Source organism: Osmia bicornis, chromosome 13 (genome assembly GCF_907164935.1).
Source record: "Osmia bicornis bicornis chromosome 13, iOsmBic2.1, whole genome shotgun sequence".
In the NCBI taxonomy this organism is placed as follows: Eukaryota; Metazoa; Arthropoda; class Insecta; order Hymenoptera; family Megachilidae; genus Osmia; species Osmia bicornis.
In genome coordinates this window covers 6,903,717-6,927,771 of record NC_060228.1, presented here as the reverse complement: position 1 = coordinate 6,927,771, position 24,055 = coordinate 6,903,717, and the positions used below count along the sequence as shown (strand labels likewise).

The window sequence follows — 24,055 nt, the reverse complement described above, 5'->3', positions numbered from 1 at the left end:
TTACGAACGGTGCACGGTACCCGCATAGTAGCGAACTTGTATCTAAATTAAGCGTCGTGTCGTACAATCGTGTCCGTACGCGGAAACGTAACATATGTCGCACTTAATTTGCCGTTGGCCGATCAACGGGCAGCATTTCAGCAGACCGTACGTTCGTTTCGCCTCTTTATCGAAGGCACGGCTAACGAGGCGAGCCTTGGCCAAGCGATACCGTTTGAATTAGAAACCATAGCGCGGCGGGGGATCAGATAAGGACACTTTATTGACCAGCAATTACGGGCCCTCGAATATGGTGGCATTTTACCGTTGATCTTCAATTAGGTAAGCAGTCTGGTGTAGCCGGTCGATTTCGTGCGATCTCGAGCAAACGACAGCGGGACACGGGAAAAATCGCTAGCGATAGGATATACAGGGTGACTTGTAAATTAACTACATTTAGTACTTGAAAGGTGAAAAATTGCGAAGTATGTTAATATTAACCCTCGGATGGCGGACCACGGAGAGAGCTCCAATTTTAATTTAATATTAAAATTTCATATTATTTAGCTTCAGGCAAGCATGGGACACGAGAAAATCATTCATACAAGTTTGTAACATGAGTCCGTTCATCGATAATCGTTATGATTAGGAGGTAATTGTATACGAGATTTGGATTGATGAAGCTTTATGGTTGAATTAATTCCTTCACGCTGCTGCTCGCGTTGTATAACAGTTCCGTAAGCGTTATGTAAGTTCTCACGTGTGTGTGTGTTTAATTATGGGGTAATTTCGATTGTATTCCTCCAGAGTGAAAGTTTCCTCATTGCTTACAATTTTCCTTTTAAAGATTTCATTTAGACGATTCAATTAAGTTTAAAATATTCATTAAAACAGGCTACTGAATTAGAGTTACCTAGATTTTAGAGGTAATTACCAAAGTTGCCAAAAGGGTTGAATTTATTTCAAAATTACAAAAAATAGAAAAATTCATTTATAAACTATTCTAAACCCCAAGAAGGTAGTTTAAAATACTCTTCGTCCTCGATCTCCTCATTATACTCTCCAGAGAAAATTTCATATAATTTCATATGAAAACCAGCTTTCGACCCGCAAATACGAACTTCATTACGTTGAATAATTACGAGGAAATCCGGTTTCCGTGGTTTTGCCCGTGAAAAAAAAAGAATAATAATAAAAACCGTACGTAGATGAAGAGTTTCGATACGAGGATAGCAGGCACCGCTTCGCTTGCCAGGACTCGTTCTCCCTCTCGTCGAAAATATCGGGCTTTAATTTATGCCCCGTAATAGTACTGTCTCTAATTCTGCCGCTGCATTCGAGAATGCGGTTCCGCCACGATCAGCAGCTCTTCGCTGTTAGCGAACGGTGGTTGCGTGCGGGTCAGCTTCGTGAGCGTGAGCCGGCGAGGTTCTTCGGATACCAGCAACCTCTCGCAGCGCGTATATTCGCAGGGGAACACGATAAGCATAGCCACAACCCCGTTGATTTATTTAAATCGAAAGCGTGCCATTAATCTAGCGCAAAACGGTGCCGTGGCACCCGTAACGAGCCCTTCGCTGCTGGTACACGGTCCAGGGTATCGATGGATATTGAACGTCCTCGTCGTCGCTCGATTATTGCACGCTGGTGGTGCTACGCTCGCGGATGATTAATAGAAAGGAAAAAAAGAGGCCAAGAACGACGGGGATGGTTATGTTGCGCGGTACTGTTCGATGGAAACGTTTGCGTTTTGTTCGTGGAGAAGGAATGGAATGTCTGAGGGAGAGAAGGGGTGTACCGGGGGTGAAATTCAATTAAAGCGATCGCAGATCGGAGGCGGGATTATAGAGGAAATTACTTGCGCTGAAATAGTATACATTGTTTCTCGTGATTGCTAATTATCACACAGCAAAGCGTTAACTTTCCACGTGTTAATAGACAAAGGAAAGGTTCGAATTTGAATTCCGGTTCAGTGATCCAATAAATCAACTGTTTTTCTCCTCTGCCATCGTAGAAAACGAAAGATTATGTAAATCAAACGTTAGTTAATTTATACGGTAGCCCGACACGAAACAATACCCAAGGCGTTCCTGAATTCCAGACGATCTGTCCAGGTCGGAAAAATCGCGATCTCCGTCGGTTGATCTGGATGTCCAGAGGCTCGCGTGCTATTTTAAACGGTACGTTACGTGAGATACACCTCGTGTATATACACGTGCACGTGTATATCTCATTTGAATATGCGTACACGCAACGCTACGAGTCAGCCAAGGCAGCCAGCGACGTTCCGCGCGACACGCCGAGTCCGTTTACTAATGAACTGTATTATTCGCGATATATACCTCGGCCGGATTTGCATGAACACGGCTTTTATTGCATTTCATTAAATCGCCTTTTAGGCAGGCCGAGAAGTACCGACGATACGGTGGCTGCGAGTTCGTCGATCTTGCCGCGTTACGAGATTCCCTTTAATCCTGACTAATTGCATCGAACCGATAACTCGAACACCTCGCGCGACTTATTTGTCCTCGACGTCATTTCGGATTACCGGGAAAGAGTTGTTTCAAAAGAAGAAAGTGAAGAAAATAAAAATTTTAGCACCTTTGAAGATGGTATAAAGGTTAGATAAAATTGAGATACGATTAATTTGAAGTTAATTTTATTTTTTTGAAGGATTCGTTAACGCTGGTTATCAGTAGATAACTCGTCATTTTGAATGGTCTTAATTTTGCATGAACCTGATGCGATTTCCAATAAATCCAGAGTGGTCAGTCGAAGCTCTGCCTTCGACAATGAATACAAGCGATCGATTTCACAGGTCCGTGGTCGTTCCGCGTTGTTAGCGGTGCTCGATTGTACGTTTCTACCGGTGGCCGGTGTGTATCGATCGCTAAGATCGGCAGGGAATTAATCATTGTCAGCGCGGCGACGTCTACTTGTCGAATTGTTCGTCGGTCTTGTCGCTTGGACAAATTCGCGGCGAGCTTTCATGCATCGTTTGCCGGAAGTACGAAGGGAGCCAGGCGGTTACGGAGTCGATCCCGGACTCGGTTTCGATCGTGAAATCGACGCGCTCTCGGATCCGTGTCAGACGCGGAGTCGCGCGACAGACCCGCCACCGAGAAAAATCCGTGGCGACAAGTACCGTTAAGTCTCTAATTATCGGTCTAGCTTCTCATAAATCAACCGACCGCGCGCTGTCACGTTACGTAGCACCGTTCCCGTGTACCATGGCCGCAGAAAATCTCTTTACAAGTCCGTGTAACTGTGACTCATTAGAGCGCGAGCGTTTTCACGAGGCCGGCCGTTTTCAGCCGATGCTCCGGCAGACTCGTCGCTCTTTATTTTGCGCCCCATTGTTCGCGACGCCTTGAGCTGTCTCGTTAACCATCGATAGGCTTTGTAAGCGAGCAACTTTTAACGTTTCTCCATCTGTTAAGGGTGGGTTTCTATGAACTCTTCCTGGAGACATAATTCCTCCGCTGTGTTGATTTATTATTATCCCGTGGCAACTGATAATTTTTAATATTATTATCGTTAAAATGAAGATTCTGTAAATTCTCCCTCTTCTTATACGCTCATTTTTCTTATAGAAACCTGATTTTATCGCGAGTGTACTTTTTAACAGCAGGGTAGAATAGTAGAAAATTCTTGCATTTCTTTTTCGACGCTTGCACGTATAGGTTGAACCCTTTTGAAGATATTTATCGGACATTTTATTTTCCCGCTGTCACGGTAACCGCGCATTAATCGACACGTAAATCATCGTCTTGTCGTTGCCTCGTTACGATTGCCGTCATATTTTTTAACGTTCAACGAGAAGAAGAAAAAGGTGGCATGGAATCGACGCGCACGGTCCTCCTTGTAATTTCGGCCTGTCTGTTTCGCCGATGAAATACGATTGCCGTGTATTTCGGACTGAAAGTTTCGTGGCTTAAGGCGCGTTTAGATCGCGATACACGCGTCGACTTTATGGGAAATATAATATCTTCTTCAGAACAAAATAGTATAAATCGTATTAAAACATTGTCGATCACTTTTAAAAGAAATTCTATAATTTTCACAAAAATTTTCTAAATCCCACTATAATTTATACCTGACAAAATGAGCACCATAATCAGGGATTAAAATATGATTTCAAACTCGAAAAGGCTTAATGCGGGAAAGTAAACATAAAAAATTTTCAAGTTGCGTTTGATTTATCGGCTACGTTTGCATTCAATTAAATCCTATGAATTCTCAGTCTCCCAACATTCGACGGACAGTATTAAAAGGCATAAATCTCGATTCACGCGGAATGGTCGATGGCCGGGCCGTGATCGAAACCGCCCCGTTACCCGAGCTTACTTAGCTCATTACATAGCGCCGTCTAAACGCGCCTTTACTCAAAGAAACGCAAGTCGAAATATCATTGCACACCGTCGTAAATCATGCTGGCACGCACTAAATTGCGCACTCTGGTCTGTAGTGAAGTTCATTTTGCCGAGTTAACCGCGGAGAGTACGACAACGAAATCCGCGGTTGGTACTTCGTGATTTATGCTGAACGAAATTTGATAAAAAATAATTTATTCTGCATTCGAATTCTTTATTTATAGATCTTTAACAACATAGATACTCAGGTTTATCCATCGATTATATTTCTAAAACAATATTAAAATAAATTTTTAATTTCTCAAGATATAAACTCAAGTATTATAGAGTGATGGTTCTTCTCTAACATTGCCAGTTTCCTCCAGGAAACCTTCTCTGTTGGAGTACACAATATTTTTCACCTAGAATGGCATTCTAAATAAGATGTTGAGAAAATTTGTTGGTTACATCCTAACACACCCTGTATGTATCCTCCTCCACGCACAGTTCGTGCAATTCCGTGCGAGTAGAAGATCGGCTCAGCAGCAGGGAATCGTGTCTGTTTCCCGGGAATAATGGAGTTTCTCCGTGGCGATGTTACAATAATGATACACCGATACCGCTGGGATGTGTTTATCTTGGCCGATTGAATTCTCCGTGAAAAATGACGTAAGTACGAAGAAGGGTGTTCGTGGTTCAGGGCGGGATCGAGAGCCGCAACGAAACGACTAAACGCGCGTCCGGAGGCCGCATTATCGCGGTTTATTGTCAATCCCGTGGCCGAGCGTGTGCCACGGCAAGCGTACACGCGGCTTGGCCTACGTCCACTTATGCTCGTTCCATGAATGCCGTGGGAAGAGAAACATAATAACGAGGAACGGTTCAACTCACGCGTCTTTCTTACTCGTCGATTCCTAGCTCGAGCCTCCAAAATGATTCGTAAGCAAATTTCTTTTCCTCTTTTTACCGGTACCGTTGCTCCTCCATTCCCTCTCCGCTTGGTTCCTTTGATTTTTTTTACTTCCATTTCTGTTTTCGCTCACGGCACTTTCTTCCTTCCGCGCGAACCTGGACGCTTCGTGACTCGGGCTCGAAATGATCCTCGAAAAGCTTCGAGAAGACCGGAATTGAATTTCGGGCAGGTTTTCAGCGTGAATATGCGGAGAGATAAGTGAAAGGGTGGTTTAGGAATTGAAATGGTTCTGTTTTTCAAAGTTATCGAAATTTTTCGCGTACCTTTCCACGGAAACATAAAGTAAAACGTCGAACAGCATTTTGCACTCGAGTAATCTACCTCACGACAATTGCTATTGTGGAACCGTTCGATGCGTTTTATAGTCTGAATCCTCGCATCGGTAGATCGCGGTTGAGAAAGTATTTCCCGGAATCGTTAGTTACAATTCAGAGCTCGTCGTTCCAGAGAACCCTAAACGTTTCGTCTTATACTTCCGCCAGGAAGTTTTTCTCGAACTCTGGAACTGGAGCACGAGAAATGCCACTTATTTCTTTCGTCCCTCAACAAACTAGTCTTCGCTACGATGAAACGTCGTGCCACGAATTCTTCGCGTTTTTGAGACCAGTTTTCTCGCGATTGGAAAGATGAACTTAACCGACATATGATACATCCTTCTAAATTGTATTGAAAATTATTATTCCTTCAGTTTTAGAAACCACAGAACAATGCATCATGATTTGCGTATAATTTTATTTCAAATGTCAGTTGGCTCATCTGTCTAATTTACTATCTAAAATACTGACGAAACCACGATCGTTTCCACTGATATATCAATGCACATATTGCAAAATCGAAATGGTACTTCACGATCCTGTCGATTAAACAGAATTACTATGTTCGCGCGGAAAGATAACATCTTTGACCGGCTCGAATGTGATTCTTTTATGGTTACCATTGTGCGCTAAGTAGTTACGGTTTCTGGGTAAGTCATTGTAGCGGTCCATCGAAAGTCACGGCATTCCCACGTTGGCACATTCGAGTTAATAGTTTTGACAGGCACCTCTGTGGGTTCAAAAGTCTCGTGACCGCATATTTCTTTTGAAGGATACAGTTAGATCCGACCTATCCAAAAAAGGTTTCATCCTGAACTATAATCGATTAGCTTCAAATTATATTCTTATTTTTCAAGTAAATAAAAGAAAATAGAATATAAAATTTTCTATATTTGCAAATATAAATGAAAGGTACATTATTTGCACGAACGCACAAAGGGTTAAATAAAGTTTTCAAGCAGGTTCTCGTATCAGACTCGTCGATTCCTTGAAGCAAACGAAACTGCATGCACACGGTTAGCGGAACGTAGCTCGACTGTCACCGTGAATAATTATTCAGGACAATGGAGAGAAAGCCTTGGCAGCTGCCTATAATCGCAATATCTCCGTGACAAACACCCACATATTGTCGTCAGGCGATCTACGACGAGGCGGAAGTGCGTGTTGCTTTCGCGGTAATTATCGTGTTCATAGAAATTCTGCTCGGCGAGCATCCAGCTGGAAAATTTCCTATGGTTCCTTCTGTCGCAAGTGGCTTCGATCAATCCTGCCCCTTTTTGCCCAGCGACATAACAATAAACCGCAGTACATCATAAATCACGAAGATACGTGCAACTGATAATGAACTGACTGCAAGAGTTAATCAAGATACAGTTGCGTTTCGAGTATAAGAATGAAATAAATGGAATAAATTATTTATTGAAATTCGCGTATTAAATCGTCTCCTCCGTTGGGGGGTAAAAATCAAGGACAAGAAATTGAAAGAAATCATTAAAGCGAATGATCGCGTGACGTGATAGTTCCGTCTGTTGAGCCGGAAACGGAGCCTCTTCAAAGCTACCTCGGTTTATCGTCCACGTGACTTCTGGCTGTCAGAAGTATCGGGCCACGGTACGATAAAAATTCTTCTGTACGTCTCATCGAACACGATATTCCGATAATTCAAGCGTGGAAATACCAGCGCACCCACGCGAACGATCGCCGCTATTCGCCAGCAGATTTCGCGTGGACACGTTCACGGGCAGGTGGGGCATAAAAGACTCGGCACTTCCTTGTATTTCAAAGAGGCAACGAGATATTTGAAATTCAGTGAATTCCATTCATTCAGATTCAACGAGTCTCGTGTATTCTCATTTGTAAGCTAAACAAAAATGTTTCCTTTAAACATTTTTTCTTTCTAGGAGTTGTAAATTTAAATTTAATCAACTGATTAAAATCATTGAGAAGAACATTAGCATCGATTCAATTTCCCAAGTGTCATTGACCAGCGTTGACGATCGCATTGAACTCTTTGAGCACCGACGTTGTCCAAATTCGATTATAAACTCCGTTACGCGTAGTCGGCTCGTTGAAAATTGCCATCGTGGGCGTTGTAATCGTTCGCGTGTTTCGAAAAGCAAGGTCTGCCGTCGACAGACGTGTAATTTTCCGTCGTTGGAAAGCCGCCGCGGACCTTATGAGGCTAGTATGAATGGCGAACAGGAAAAATTGGCTAACACCTGCGATTACGAAAGGTTCGTGACGCTCGTGCTTGGCTACAATCGATCCTTTACATCTAATTTATTTATTTATTTATTTAAACGGAGGAAAAATTATAGTAATTTTTAATAAGGCCTAGAACTTAATATGAAGTTCCAACTGATGAGGGGGCGGTTGAAAATGATAGCACCCTTTGTTTGGAATACGAAATTCGGCACGGTCACTTCGTGCCAGATAAATGACAGGTAGAAGTTTGTTTACGCAACAAGGGTCAGGTTAGCTCAGGTAGCGTATCATTTCTGGCTCAGCGTGCGGTAAGGAAACACCTCTGCTTTTTTTACCTGCCATCCCTCTGTAGGGCTCGCATTTGACCTTTAATTCGTGCTATCGATTTTTCTTTCGTCCTTTACCTCCTCTTGTTATTCTTTTTTTTTTGTAATAAAGTATTAATAGGGTTGATATTAATAGTGTTCACGATGGCTGTGTGAATGAAGACTATGTCGACGGTAATGTCATAATATTTCTAATTGTTACAAAGTTGATGGAATATAATTGCCAACTTGATAGTTTAAAAGTTCTCCCCGCAAAGCTGTGCTTTAAACAATTTAAACAATTTGTTTTTCATCCCTTTATTTGCGACACGTCACGGTCGACTGATCAGTGTACGGTGTACTGCAGCAAAAATAATACCGATTATAAGTTATTTACTTACGCGTTTACCTATTTGCGGTGGGATACTCTCTCGGTGCAAACAGAGTTTAAAAATATATACAGAGCGCGGTAATAAAATGTACGCACACTTTGTATATTAATGTCAAACACGTCTCGTTTATAATTACTTAATTTCCGAAAGATCACCTGTTCGTTGTTAATTATCACGCGCGGTTCAACGAAGCGAGCTCCACTTTCACGTTGGATCAACATTTCTATCATTACGTCGGTTCAAAAACAGGCGAAGTTTCTACCTTGAAGAGGCAAAGCACTCGTGCTACCGTAGACAAAACATTGGCTTCCCCGCGGTACCAATTAACGCGACTAATTGCGACATCACAAAATCAACAAGAGGCCGACCATCCTGTGCGATGTTTCTAGTGTTTCTATATGCAAACGAAGAACTTTTGACTAGAAAGCTGGTTGCATAAGTAATTTCCAATCCACCTGGTCTATCCGTAACAATGGACGATGTAATTAGTCATCGATGATACTGTGTAATTGATACTTTTTTGAGTTACACCATCAAATATTCACGCTATGGAATCGGCATTCAACCGGAGGATCGTTAACGACCTACCTCGACCGTATAGACAGAAAGTTACTCTCGACAGGACGGATACGATGAGTAACAGTACGAGTCATTAACTGGTAATAGGTAGAGACACGCAGCACGACCTAACCCACCTTTGATGCATCGCAGTTAGGTCGATGGAGAACGAATCGTGGGTGGCGAACGTGCCCATTGATGTTATTTACGTTTTAACGAGGCTAGGTGTGATTTTCACATTTAATTTTCTTTGTTTAAAGTGTCTAAAATTTAACAAGATTGATGCAAAGCGCAAAACGAATCCTCGGAATCATAAAAATGATAATTTCAACCGTGGATAAGAATGGTAACGGTGCAATTGGCTATCGCATGGAAGGATTGTGAATAGCAAACGGGACATTCGGCGAAGACCCGTCGTGAAAAGGGAACACTTGCGTGCCATTGTGGGCTCCTGTGTGTACGCGTACACGCGTCCCCTTTGTGTCTCATTGTTACCATGAAGAAAAGGAAGGCGAGCCGGTACACTCGATACGAGTCGCCAATGCGAAACGGCCTTTACTTCAGGGACGGTTACGTGGACATTTGCCCTTCGAAATACGTACCGATATCGCGATAAATAAAAAATTCACCATGTTTCGTCACCGTGATGAGTGGACCATTTTCACACACCCTGTGATTACTTTATACTCGGACAAGTTTTATAGGAACGATTAATTATGATTTGGGTGACGATGATTGATGAATTTGCACCATGAACAATATGGGTATATAATTTCTTTTCTTGTTTGACATTGAATCCGTTAGGTGTAATATAAGTAATCAAATTTTATTAAGGAGTTATTAAAACTTTGACTTAATCCCAAGGGTATACCAGAGTTAATTTAAATAATTGAATTCATTATAGAGTATTAATAATTTCATCATTCTATCTTAATATAAATTTCCACCTTCCTAATAGTATTTGTCTGGCGAAGACAACGTCAAGATAGATTCGTCTGGACTTTATAGTGGGTCTTCTCCGAAGATCCTCTAATTTAGTAAGTGCCGCGCCATTAACCTGATGAAGTACTAAGTATATTCATCTTCCCGGGGCCGGTTCGGCGTAGAGATGCAGTGCAAATCGTCAAAAAAGGCCCGGTAAACTATGCAAAGAGGCAAACCGGTTTCATGGGTTCCAAATCTCCATAGGGCAGGACCGAGTTTCGCCCCTTTTATTTCCATTTTCCCCTTTACCTCTTTCTCTCATCTTTGTCACCGCGATGACACACTCCGCGTTGCCTTGTCCTAGCACAGCGAGCGGTAGTGTCTTCTACACCCTGCTGATCCTCATAGTTGAACCCTGCGCCTCGTTTTCGAGACAATCACCGCTTTTACCTAACGTTAGGTGCGTTTATCTTCTAACAGAATCGTGAAATCCAAAAAAGTGGCCGTTTAGCTTCTCGTAAATCGCGATTTCGAGAGATTTTGAAATGATTCGTGGGTTTGGCTAGACTGGCTCGAAATAAATTCTAGTTATGCAGGATATTCTTCTGTGTGAAGTATTATCTTAATCTGATAGAAAGTTTGCATTTCTTGGTTCTGGTGAAAAGGTTTTAGAGAGCTTAGTAAGTCTACCATGAATAATCCATTATTCCTTTAACCCTTTCGTTACGATGGAATTTACTATTCTAGAAATTGGAGAAATAGTTTATTATAAAATTAGTAATTAAAAATCTTCAATTTAGTGATTTAAAAATGATTAAAATTGCAAGAATCATAGATTCTATAATTAAATAATAGAATCGTCAAAGTATTAATTTTCAAAATGTCAGTTATGTCCCTTAATGTCCCTTATTGCACCCTGCTGATCACTTTGAGCCATCCGTCAGTGTTCTCCATCGGCATCTGTTAGGCTGCTGGTAAAATAACAGTGGAATTCGTATTCCGTGGAGCCGAGGAGATAAATCTGTGCAACCGATGGCAGCAAGGATGAGCCAGAAGAAGAGGAAGAAGAATAAAAAGAAGAGGGCTAGACGTGAAGCGAGGGGTAAAGGAAGAACCACGCCTTTGTCCTGGTACGTCCACCGATCTTTCACCAGGAAGATGAAAGAAAAAGAAGATTGGGGGTCTCCCTTGGTCCTTGTAGCCGAGTACACGGTTTGCACTGCTTCGTCGATATGCTCGGTCTTGTTAAAATGCGAAATGTGCAGTCTGCGTGGAAGGGATGGGCTTTTTGTTTCGTCCAAGGGAAGTTCAGATTCTTTTATATAGCTGTACTTGTCGTTGAGGATCTTAGGAAATTAATTATAGTTAGTGGAAGTTGTTCTTTATATTTTATTTCTAGGACAAACAATGTGGGACGTATATCTTCATTATGATTCGAATTTCACTTTGAATTTAATTAGAAAAATTTTTAATTCAAATCCAAATTGGTAAAAGTGTAGAAAATCCTGAAGATTGAGTGTCAGATTTCAATGTTATTAAATATTTGATGATTGTTTTTTATACAATCAGTTAATGTGCACGTAACGATGCATAAATTGTAAGCATTGTATGTAATGTTTCGTACTCTGAGCAGCTGTAAGCGGGTTAATTAACTGAATAAATTAAAAGTAAAAGTTGATTTTCGCTGTAGAAAGCCGTGGCCGCTACTTCAGAAGTTTCTTAATTTTCTCTTGGAAGCGGGAACCGCGAAGTTTCTTTCTCTCTCGATTCTTTCGACCTTATAATCGTTTTATAACAGACCAGAACTGCCTGTTTCCTTTCGTACTTCCCAACAGTTCTCGACAAATACCTATACCTCTTTGCTTCTTTCAATATTTGCAAATTGAGATTGAATTCGATCCATTTGTTTTCATTGTATCATAAAATCTTTTCCTTTCAACTGTTCTTGTTCCTTTCAGAAAATTCTTCTTGATAACTATTCGATACAGCGGAGAATCTCTTTTCCTCTCGATTGGATTGTTTATTAATTCACGATTGAATAAAACGAATCAGAGTTTATTCCGGATCAGAAATAATCAGAAGGTAGATTCCAAGGTCCATAAGTGTTCGCAATCTCAGGATGAGCAAATGTTTACGTACGAGGGTATTAATTCACCCCTCGTGAGGTGTAAATCATTGGCCGACACACCCACGCCGGTAATGGATTTCGTCGCCTGCGAACGCATAATTCCGCTTACACAAATGATAGCTCTCGCAGCAACTAATTGGTGATCGGGGATGAGGTAGCATTGATTTCAAGGGTGTAACCATTCCGCAAACAATCGCTGGTGAAAATTCCTCAACAATTATTTGCTCTCCATTTGGCTGTTCTCTGGATCCGACAGATTTTTTTCAATTTCAGAATCAAGGATGCAAATAACTTAGAAGATACTTTTAGGAACTTTCAGTAAAATGGTTCTAAAATGAGATCATCAAAACATCAGCAGTTTATTTTTATTAGCTGGGTATAGACTGTGCTGAATTTCTAGTTCTAATTCTTCAAAGAATCTTCTTCCATGCTTCTGATTCAAACTATTTGATATTTTTTATTTTAAATTATTATGAAATATTTAAAAGCTTCTTTGGAATTGTTTAGTGTAATCTTGAATGAGCTATTGTTAAAGGTGAAAATAAATAGAAAACATTGATGTAAGAGGTTGGAGTTTCAGAATAATATATTCAAGTTGAAAATAAGCGAACCGTTCCTCGTGATCGAGAGCACGTCAGAACCTTGGCGCACGCGAGAGGGTGTGGCAACTACGAACGAAGAGGAAACGCACGTTCACCGACAGCCCATGAATTTCCGGTCCATTTAAGTCCCTGAATTGCTTTAGAACCGTATTGTTTCACGTCGTCATTTTACGCTGCTTTAAAATTTGCATGCTCTTTGACTGCCAGTGGTTTTTCTTTTGGTCTTCAACCATAAAATTTTGTATCGATTCTATGAAGAGGAAAATGAAAAAAAAAAGGAATTATTCAATTCGTAATTTTTCGATTACACTAATTTTGACACGCTCTGTATAGTAACCAAGGGAACTCATTAGAGTAACGTTTATGCAATGGAAGGTCATAAACAGCTTACAACTTTGCTATATATCACTGAACAAAGGTTGAGTTGTCAAGAAATGGGGACGAATTGCAAAAGAACTTTCAGTAATGGGCGCTAATAGATAATCTAGCATTCTAGAATCGAACGAAATAAAAATGATAACTGAATATCCAGAGCAGAAACGGTTGATCGAAATGAAACGTCGAAAAAATGGATTCCAAAATAAACGAGAAATTTGATTATGGAAATTGAGGGTGGTCGAAATTTTAACGAAATAATCGCTCGAAGAGATTTTAGACTTTGAAATGACAGGGGTCCACCAAATACTTAAGCATAATTTTCTTCCTCTTCTTCTTCTTCCTCGTTTCCAGCGCAAAGTGATTTTTTTCCCTTCATTTTACCAAGCAACGATTCTTCACGTTATTAAGGAAATTGCCACGTGGCAAGGGTGAAATTTTTTAAATTTGCATGGACGTTTATTTCCATTGTGATCCATCCACGTCACGGAACGAATGCATTAAGCCACCTCCACAATTTAATAACAAAAGAAAAATATTCGCCATAAAATACAATTTTTGAAATATTCCATTCGAACAACTTCCAAATTTTAGAGATTAAAATATAATACGTGTACAATAATTTTAATGAACTATAGCTGGTTGTAAGGATTCATGGGTGACCAGCTAAAAGTTACAGTCACTGGGGAGGATCTCTGTCGATGAGGAACGAAGAAGGAAGCTTGTACCTCCTTTTTTATGTTGCTCGAGGATTTAAAGGCAATTGGAGGGCATTTAGAACCGAGACACTTCATTTGCATCTCTATAAGTCGCAGACGCGCATCTATATGCACGTGAGTTCCAGACACAGTGCAGCAATGCAGCTTCTCCTTGTATCTCTTCTACTATGACAAGTCCAAATGAATGAGAAACTACGAGGAACGATTTTTCATGATTTTATTAAACAAAGTCTCATATTTCATAAAATTTGTTCCCCATTACACTTGCGTGTAACAAATTACGCTATTAATGAATACATGATGTACAAGAATGAGGTGCAACAAGACACAGAAGACTTTACATATAAAAATAACGTTACGAAATATTTTGTTGCAATTTGTTGATGCTTCGATATTAATCGATGAAACAAGTTGTAATCTGGCACTTGGATGGCGTTGAATCGTGATTCCTGCGGGAAAATAGAGACGACTGGGAAGTCATGCGAGTCGACAGCGATTACGTTCGTGTCCTGAGAGCTGATACTGAACACCGACAATCTTGAACTCGTGAGAACCAATAACCGCGACGCTGGGATTACACGAATTACCATCGACAGCTTCTTACTCGCATAATTCGCAGGTCGTTGTTATTGATTCGTGTATTTTGAAAACCATTCCCGTCGACTTGCGTAACTTCCACGATTTACCATAATCCTCCGGTTATTCCCATCATTTTCTTTAATTAATTTGTTTGCTTTTCCCATAGTATCGAATCAGGAATATCCACTCATCGAATTTAATTAATCAAGTAATTATCGTCCAATTAAATTCAAGAGTTTTGATTGAAAATTGTTATTTACTAAATTTTAACAAATATCTCTGTAGAAAATAAAGAGTCTTAATATTTCACTTCTTCTGGAACTGAAATACTCGAACGACAAGAACAAAGAAGCATCCCAGAGACGTATGCAAATGGCCAGTCGAGGAGAATCGACATTGATCTCGTTTCACTCGGCGGTATCGTATGATCCCCGTAGCTTTTCGCTGATTCTCAGGACGGACGTTAATTAAATGACCCGGGTCGATACGACAAGCTGATCGACAGCGGTCGCTCGTTATCGAACGTGCTCTGTGGACTTCTTACATCGCGAGTGTAGCGGGTACGCGTCGTTGATTAATGCGGAAGTGTGAATACGAGGACGGTCCATTTGATTCTGTAGTACGGTTGTTCCATTGATACTGATTCATCATTGTACTTCGTTAACATTTTCCGAAACAATTCGCGTTATTTCTATCATTATTTATTTATTATTCTCCCGATAGAAATCGATTAAAGCAGCGTCGAGAGCGTTTGAAAAATGAATCAACCGACTCGAAATTTCACCGAGGGTGTATCGATTTCCATTGCGGTGACCGACCATTGAAAAACAGCGGTCGTAAAGGAACGACTGTTAAAAGCGAGCAACTCAGAAATTTATAGTGGCAGACGCAGAGGGAGGAGAGAGACGACGCTTGCGTAGGGAAATATTTGGAACGGTGCGCGTCCACGTTTTATGCAACGCACAGGGGTTAAACAAGATTTTATGGGCGGCTTTTGACGTCAGAATCGAAGTAGGTCGAACGTTTAAAAGCTGTCTCACGACGGAGGAAGAGTCACGGACGGAAACGTGACGCGCTTTACGCGACAGATCGAGAATCGAAGGGCGAAAGAGAAATTTCTTCTTTTTTTTTTCACACGTCCGTGTCCCACAATTCGCGATTGTCCGTGAATCCAGGTCAAATATGTCGAGGAATATTTTGTGTGCCAATGATTAACCTTCGTCTTTCATTCGAAAGAATAATTGGAAATTGCAAAAGCTTCAGGTTTTATAAAATTAATCGTGTTTTAATAACCACCGCAAGGAAAGGGTTAAATGAGAACATGTATAATTTTGTTTAAATTCAAGGATACGACACCCAATTTGAACAACCCTATACTTGATTGCTCGTTTTCGCAAAGGTATAAAATTCGGGTTACTAAAGGTTAAATCTTGATCCGGTTGTCAGCGAGCGTGACGACGAGGACAATTCGGTCGGAAATCGCAGCAGCCGCTTTGCCGGTTTCTGGATTGCCGCGTCTGGCCGTTGTGTCGCCTGAATTGCGTAAAAGCAAATCGCCTTACGAAAGGGCCGTGTACTAGACTGCGGTACCGTACTCCGCAGCCTTTTATTCCGCACGAAGTGACACACCTACGTGTGTCTGGCTTTATTCGGAACGTTGCTGGAACTCTTGGCCGGCGACCTACCGCAAAGTCGTATTATTATAAAAGCAGCTCGTCCTGCATTTCCGTGTCATCCGTCTCTCCGACGTGTTCCACGATTCATCATAATTCGGATAATTATTAAAACTCGATATTTAATTATTTTCTCATTGGATCACTCCTGGTATTACCCAGAGGCGTGGGAGGGCGCGAGTACAGAAACGAGGCTGGAATGTTGATTACAGAGAAAGAAATTTTTTTTATATTTCTAATTGATATTAAATGCACTAATTCTCGTAAAAGTTAGAGAAACACGATTTTCCTTGGTCAGCTTTTCACGCGAGCCGCCCCACTTCCTCGAGTTGATCTCCCTAATGGAAGTCGACGCGAACGCCGTTCCGTTCCGTCAATTAATAAAGTCCAATCGACACTTCGAGAGTGAAAGGTTCCCGAACGTCCTTGGAGGTGTCCCTTATTCCCTCGTGATCCTGTAGAAAAGCTACCATCGAATTTCACCAGACCGCATACGTGAAATTCGCGAGCCAGCATTCCGCGCGAGCCTCTCTAACGTAATCATCGATAAGGACGCGATAAAAACATGATAATTAATCTATCAGCTGGCTGAAAATGTTGCAGTCGATGCGAGTTCTCGTGCGGTGTCGCGCATTGCCACAGTTGGGCTCGACTCGACAAAATAAAGACGTTTTAATCTTCCTCCGGCGTAAACCTGCGAGCAGACTTCCCGCTGCTTGGGAAATCGATAAATTCAGCTCGGCGATATCGATAGCGATAGCTACGTACGTTTTATCGTGCGGCGATGCGCGATCTCATCGATATCACTGCTAGGAGTCCTCTTTTTCGTCGCGGCGGGTGGTCGATCGTTGCCTGAAAGACAGAAACTCGCTCGCTTTCTTCCCTCCTTACCATCTCGCGTGCGCAAGAATTTAAAGGATCTTTTAATAGACACGTAGATCGTTACCCGGAATGTTTCTAGTGTGATGTGTTCTTTGATTTATTCGTATTTGTTGGCATTATTTCATGCACGGTGGGAAATAAATTATGGTTTATTCTGTTGGCGCCAGCACGAAAATGAGTTGTACTTTGTATCATACTACTTCAGAAGGATAGAGAGATCATTCGTAATATTCATTCAAATATACAGGATGTAATATAATTTTGGTAGTAGATTCAGTACACATAAATAATGCCATTATTTCTGCAGTCCTGTTCCTTTTTCTGGCCCATTAATTCCTCATAGGAATTTTATGTGTTGAACGGGTAATTAACCTGATGAGGTACATAAAAATTAACATGAAAATTCTTGACAATTTCCTGCTCTTTCCCTTTGTTTTTCATACACAAGTTCTCTTGTCACTGAGACTTGATGTTCGTGGTTGGTATGCAAATTTTGTGGGGACAGGATTACAGGGGTTGAAACTACACAGGATGGTTTGAAATTAAATTGTCGAGGGTTTTGAGGGTTGTGGTTGAAGCAACTTTGAATATATAAAACATTTGTGAATTGTTTTTAAGCTACATTTCACTAATCTCAAATCGCCTGTCAGTAATGATTTTTTAATCATTTCTGACGAAAATAGTAACGAAGCACCTAATTGAAATTTTAATAAACCCCTTTAAAGGCAGTCCAGCGGAGTAAAATCTGAAATTACGTATATGGATCGTAGGAACGTGGATTTACGTGACTGGTGTTGCAACACAGCTTCTTGCTCGATCATCGAGCTTGATAAGACTCGACGGTCTTTCACTCTTTCGAACGTTTCAATCGGAAAAGTTATCGGAACGAGCAGCGTATCTAATCTTGCACGTTAGGCGACGGGATGCCAAATAGGTTATGAATGAGCATAGTTCAGTAGCACTTACATCTTATCATAAAAACATTCCATTGTTAGCGCTCTTAAGAATAAGCTTCTCGTTCTTTCATCATTCATCCTCTTCATTCATACATTACTCTATTTATTGGAGATAAATGTGCCATGTTTTCGTTAAAGATATCATTGATACATTTCGCATGGAACATTAAAGTCATTCATATATTTCAAACAAATAGAACGCTGATTGATTTCTTTGTCAATACAAGAAGAGATTGCAGCTATGGACAAATAGATTTCAATTTTTCAAAAATTACCTAATCTTATCAATGATTTCATTTCAATTTATTTGACATTAAATAAATCATGGATTTGTTTTAGCAGTTCTCTCTAGAAAAGGAGCAGTCATTTCTTTTTATTTCTTCTTGTTTTCCATGTTTGTAGCTGGATCACAGCAACATGTCCCTCGCGCAATCCTCCCTCGATTTTTTCGCTTTTACACAGAGTCAGCCAAGGTGTACCTCGTTCGCATAATGAAGGGCAACGTTTCGTCGTGGTCGCCGCTTTTTCCGACGAGACCTTCATTCACCGAAGGAGCAGGGTCGTCCCTTGATCCAGCAAGAATCTTGGCCACTAATGATCAGAATGTTTGTTCATGTAAATGCGAAACCCGCTTCGTTTTTTCTTCGCGTTCCTCCTCGAAACGAGTCTATCGCGGGGGCTGGCCATCATCCTCGATAATGATTCCACTGTTCGACGGCATGCAACTCGTTAATTCGTGATTCACCAAAGAATGTTTGGTGATCCGATAAATTTGTCGTGGTCCCAGACATTTGGGTGTCTGAAATGCCTTGAATCATGATCGAATAAATTTATGCGATCTTTACTAATTGAATTATTATTTTTGTTGCAGAAATCGAAGCGCAAGAGGCCTGCGAATGGCTGAGGGCTGCCGGCTTCCCGCAGTACGCGCAGATGTACAAGGGTGAGTCGAATTTCCTATTAATATTCTGAAAGTTAATTTTCTCCATTCTTCTATGCATAGAAATAAAAATAAATTTTTATTCATAACCAGCATGCCTAAGAAAATAGAAAAATATGAATAATGTACGACGGCACTAAAGCGAGTAAAATGTATCCTGCAGTGATCTACCCTTTAGAGTCATGAGAATAGAATCTGTCCTCGATAAAATCTAAGTCCAGGTCGTTTAAAATGACCCCGACCGTCGAAATCGCTCCAAAGCTCGTAATTAGAATGAGAGACTATCCCCATGGGGGTGAGCCGTCGTTATTTCGGACAGTTCCAATTTACTTTCAATTTACCGTGCGACAATCAACAGGATCGCCGGTGAAATCCTCTTCAACGGCTTCAACTTTCGTCGATCTCCACGAAATCTGTGGAACGTGAACGCGTAGAAAATGGTGCGCTGTTGTGTTACGGATCAGAACAGATTATCGTCGAAACCCGAGCTCCTTTCTTTTTCTCGCCTTCGTGGCCATGTGGTTCTTTTCACCGGACCACCATTTTTCGTTTTCGAATGGTCACGTATATGGCGAAAAGTGCCTCGTGTCTGTCCGTTGGAAAAAGGGTGCCGTTTGAAAGAAAGGGTGTCAGCTTTCGGGGTAAACTCAAGAGGGGTTCAGAATTGTTGCAGAAAGAAGTTTAGAAATACGGTTTTCGTTTCTAGTTGTAGCATTGTTCAATTATAAATTTTATCATTCAACCTTAAATATTAATTAACATCGTTAAAACTTAAAATATCGATTCATGCCATACAGAGGATAAAACATTTTCTCTAAAATGAGAAAGTCATTAATAAAAGGTGTCCATCGTGAATGCCTAAAATGGCTCATTACGTTTCATACGTCGAGGAAGGTTAAACAAAGTGTGTCACGTCATCGATCACGTAGACAAATTTGAATCAAAAGAAAAATCACGTGTGGTAAAGGCGCACCCGCAACGACGTGTGTCCTCGTATGGAAAATGGAGCGAGTTTCAAAAGAGGGGGGGAAAAAAAGGAGAAACGGTCCGAAAGTGTAGGCTTACCATATCCTTTTAAATAAGAAGAATCGTCGGTTTGAAAGAGGGTGGTCCATGGACCACCAAAGCGGTCGAATGAGTATGTTTTCGATGGCTGTCCCGTGTACGTGAGATTTTTACTAATATCCACGGCCTCGGAAATAAAGGTCTCCCTGTTTCAATTTTGTTTTTTACCGTCTGTCCTGCCTCCATAATATTAGAGTATAAATTTCATGATCTTATTGTTCGACAGCCTTGAGCGGACCGTTTCATTTGCAATTCATCAATCTCGGCCAAGTAAAGAAATATAACGAGTTTCGGTATGGTGTTTCCAATAATAACTGAGATAATAGTCGGTGCAGGTATTCTTTTCACGATGAAAATGAATACCTTCAACCACGGCCATTACTGGAATAATTTTACCATTTCTCTCTTTTTTCCAATTCATTATCGTTTCGTAACTTTAACCATAGCAGACTTATTTTATTATTTCCATGAAATAATAGATTAATCGCTATCGCTAATTGTCTAACAATAAGAGCCACAGATTTGTTTCACACAAATTGCTATGAATCGACTAAAAAGGCATCGTTTAAACACAGCGGCGGAAGAGGAGCAAATAAACGGTCGAATGAAACAATGGCTCGCTAATGACCCGGTAAGAACGCCACCGATCGCCTACCACTAGTGCAAATGCAACTGCAGGGCCGTGCAATAACGAACGCATTGTTGGTAGGCGCCGCGACAAAGGGCCCATTATGATAAGTATTAACACGTCCGGACGCATCAAGCTGCCCCTCTAATAAGTTAACTCGCGCCTCGAGCTGCGATTCGATACGCTCTGCCCACGTGTCACTCGTTATCTTCCTCCATTTCGCTAGCTTTTCAACTGCTTTCGATAGCTTTCCAGGAAAAATTGTAAAGATGTCGTTTCTAGATATACTTGAGGGTACACGAAATTTAAGACGAGGAAAAAACTGAGGATGAGGATTTTTTTTTAGAAGAGTTATGCATTTGGGGTTCTTCAGGATAAGGTATCGAGAATTTTATGTTGACAAGTGAAATTACCATTTCCATTTCAAAGCTTGCACATTTCATCTTTTTCTCAAAATTTTTGGAACATTTTACTCCAAAAGAATCCTGCCTATGTTTCACAAGAATTTTCCTGATTCTCATGTTCGAGACAGCTTCGCGTTTCCCTTTGATCGTCTGTTTCGTATCCTCCGGATGCGTATCGCGGATACCGGACACGGTATCGTGTTCGAGGTAAACGAAGTTGCTCGCGAGAGATCGTGTCTCTCGGTAACATTGAGCCAGGTGTACAACAAGGGAAAGGTCTAATAACTCGTGTACCGTGGTCATTAACGTCCTTGGTCCAACGAGTAATTCCAGGTCTTTCTTCAATTTCAAGAGGTAATGCGGGAATAATAATCGGTCGTACGTCACCGGCCGATGATTAACGAGATCGCCAGCTTTTTTTTTTTCACGTGTTAACCATACGATTTGCCTTCAGACAAACCGTCGAAATAGTGCACGGTTTAAACGGTACACAATGTTACGCGAGATTTATGCGAGATTTTAGCCGACGAATTACACGGTCGCGCCACGGTGTCGGCATAAATTCACCGCTGTCTCGTTACCGCGTTCATTTAAATCAATTTCGTTCGATCGAACGCTAGGGTGGTAGCGATAGTTAGGCTACTATTTACTGCTGTTTGATCGCCCGAATGGATCGAGTCTTGTTCTCGTTTGAAACGACGTGGTATACGAGGATTTAATCGTGCTACTGAAAATTCAGCTTTATTGCTATTGATTTTGTTACTATGTATTATGTTTGATCGCGATAAATGCATTTTAACTTTCTAACGGCGGACCATGGAGAGAGCCCCAATTTTAATTCAATATTATATTTCATACTATTTTTAGCTTCTAAATTTTACACCATTCGTTTAAAAATTATTCTTCCAATATACGAAACCCTATATAAATAGCCTTACTTTTAACCCTTTTTTCTCGGATCGCTATAAACGCCTATCTATACTCTCGATTCACGTGAATACGAGTAAATTATCAGAGACATTTCTCATTGTGAGACGTTAAAAAATCTGTCCAACCACCCACACGCGGTATCGCGGAGTATCCTTCGGGAAACGAGGCGATGTTCGTAAAACAGCCTAGGACTTTGCGTTTCCTTTCCCTCGAAATAGCGTGTGTCGGAGAACGAGGCGAGGCGCGGTCGAGCGTTCAGCCGTGCGATGAAAAGCGGTCTGTCAGACGGTATCCATCCGTCGCTAATTAGTACACACGTGGATTAACCGTGGATCGCGTGTAACTGCGACGGATGGTGAACATAAAATATCGAGTCACGCCTGTCTCTCTCTCTCTCCTTCCATTATATTAATCAAACGAGCCGAACGGTCGGCGACAAACGATAGAAAGAGATCGTTCGTTCGTTGCGTATGATTAACGTTGAACAAACGAGAGCAGACTTGCCGGACGCGTTTCGTCGCGGCGCCGAAACGTCGTGACGCGGCCTGGTGTGAAATCCAGACTGCAGGGAAATTTGACGGATACCACCGCCTAGATTTTTCGTATTCGTGGCTAACGGCGCGCGTGAACCAGGCAATCGACGATTTCTCGCCGAGGAACGGGGCTAATGAGCGAATCGGCCCCTCCGACGTTCGCGATCGGTTCGTTTTGGTCGGTCGACCGAAGACCGATTTCTTCTCTTTTATTCATGCGAACCGGGATGCCCGTTGACCGCGATGCTCCTTAACGACTCCGTTTTAACGCCAGCTTTAATGAAATTATTCGGTCAATTTGGAACATTGCACCGGTGGCAATTGGATAAACAATATAGGCAAATAAAGAGAAAGCTTTTTGTATAATTATTATTTTACACGAACAATAATTTTCTTATTAGAGCGAGAGGATAACTCTCACCTGTATCATAAAACAAGAAAAGTTTCTAAAAAGAAATAGAACTACTGAAAATATTAAGACAAGTTAACGAAATGGCAAATTATAGTTGTACGCTTAAGGAAACGGTGATTATTTAGCAATCAGTCAGTTTCTAGTTTCAAAGTGTACATTTTTTATTTCTCATTCGTGGATATAATTCATTTGTCAAAGGAAGTACTTGGTGAAACTCAATCCCAGTTGATAGGTAGGAATACCCGTAGTAAATTATACTAATAAATTACTTTGTATTAGAAGCAATCAAGAGGAGGAACGATTTAATCATTAGGATTTGATTAATCGAAGATGAAATTTATCCCGGAATTTAGCTCGTAACTTCAACAATGAATGATGGCAATTTGTGTTGTTCGTTCACGGTTTCAATCCAGTCACTTCAACCTGAATTAATGAATAACCTAATAACGTTGCCCTCGTTGGCATTCACCCAAATGAGTCGTTTTACTATAGAACAGCTTTATCTGCATACGTCACTGTTACCGGTGTAAAAATAAGAAAAGAATCTTTTCCTGGAATTCAGAGTTATATTAATCCAAAGGTTGAATTAATTAATCTTGAATGCCACGAGGGCCAAGGATGATCAACACCACAAATTTCATATAATGAAATAATTAACCGTAAGAAGATTTTATTATTCATCTGGGAAACATAAATTAAGGTAAATATATTTTTGGAAATTTCCTAGATGGGAAAAATGATATATTTTCAATATTTTTTAATTGGTAGACAAAGTTTTCTAGGGTTAAAAATATTTAACCCTAATAATGCTATATGTATGTTAGTTAACATATTAAAAGGTCATTCACTGGAATTCCACGAATATAAAATCTTTTTTAATACCGACTATGACGACTGAATTAGTAATATCAAAGTATTCAGGGTGTTTGAACGTTACTTAAAAATAGTTAATAGCAAATAAAAGTGATACGTTAATGGTTACCCCTAGCCTAGTCTAGCTATTTAAATTCTATCGCTATAAACAATGTCCTACTTTACAGGGATAACGTGTAGAAAAATGATCATCGTAAATTTGTTAATCTTGTTCTATCGAGATTCGAATATCAAACACCAAGTAATTTTCCATACTTCTGTATGTTTACGTGTTTTCTTGAAACAAGATACGTTTCCAGGAACACCACTTTCCTCCCTGATTTGTTGGACGAGAGAATGGAAACTATAAAATTA

The 24,055-nt window shown here is 40.8% G+C and overlaps 1 protein-coding gene across 4 annotated transcripts in view; it reads left to right on the top strand.

The window, feature by feature from the left end:
* The window catches only part of LOC114878620 (rho GTPase-activating protein 7), a 214,236-nt gene that overhangs the window by 140,729 nt on the left and 49,452 nt on the right, over positions 1–24,055 (top strand). For all 4 annotated transcript variants that reach the window (XM_029192637.2, XM_029192639.2, XM_029192636.2 and 1 more), the window contains one exon: positions 18,788–18,859. In XM_029192637.2, the coding sequence (XP_029048470.1) occupies positions 18,788–18,859 (72 nt within the window). The remainder of the gene's footprint in view (positions 1–18,787; positions 18,860–24,055) is intronic.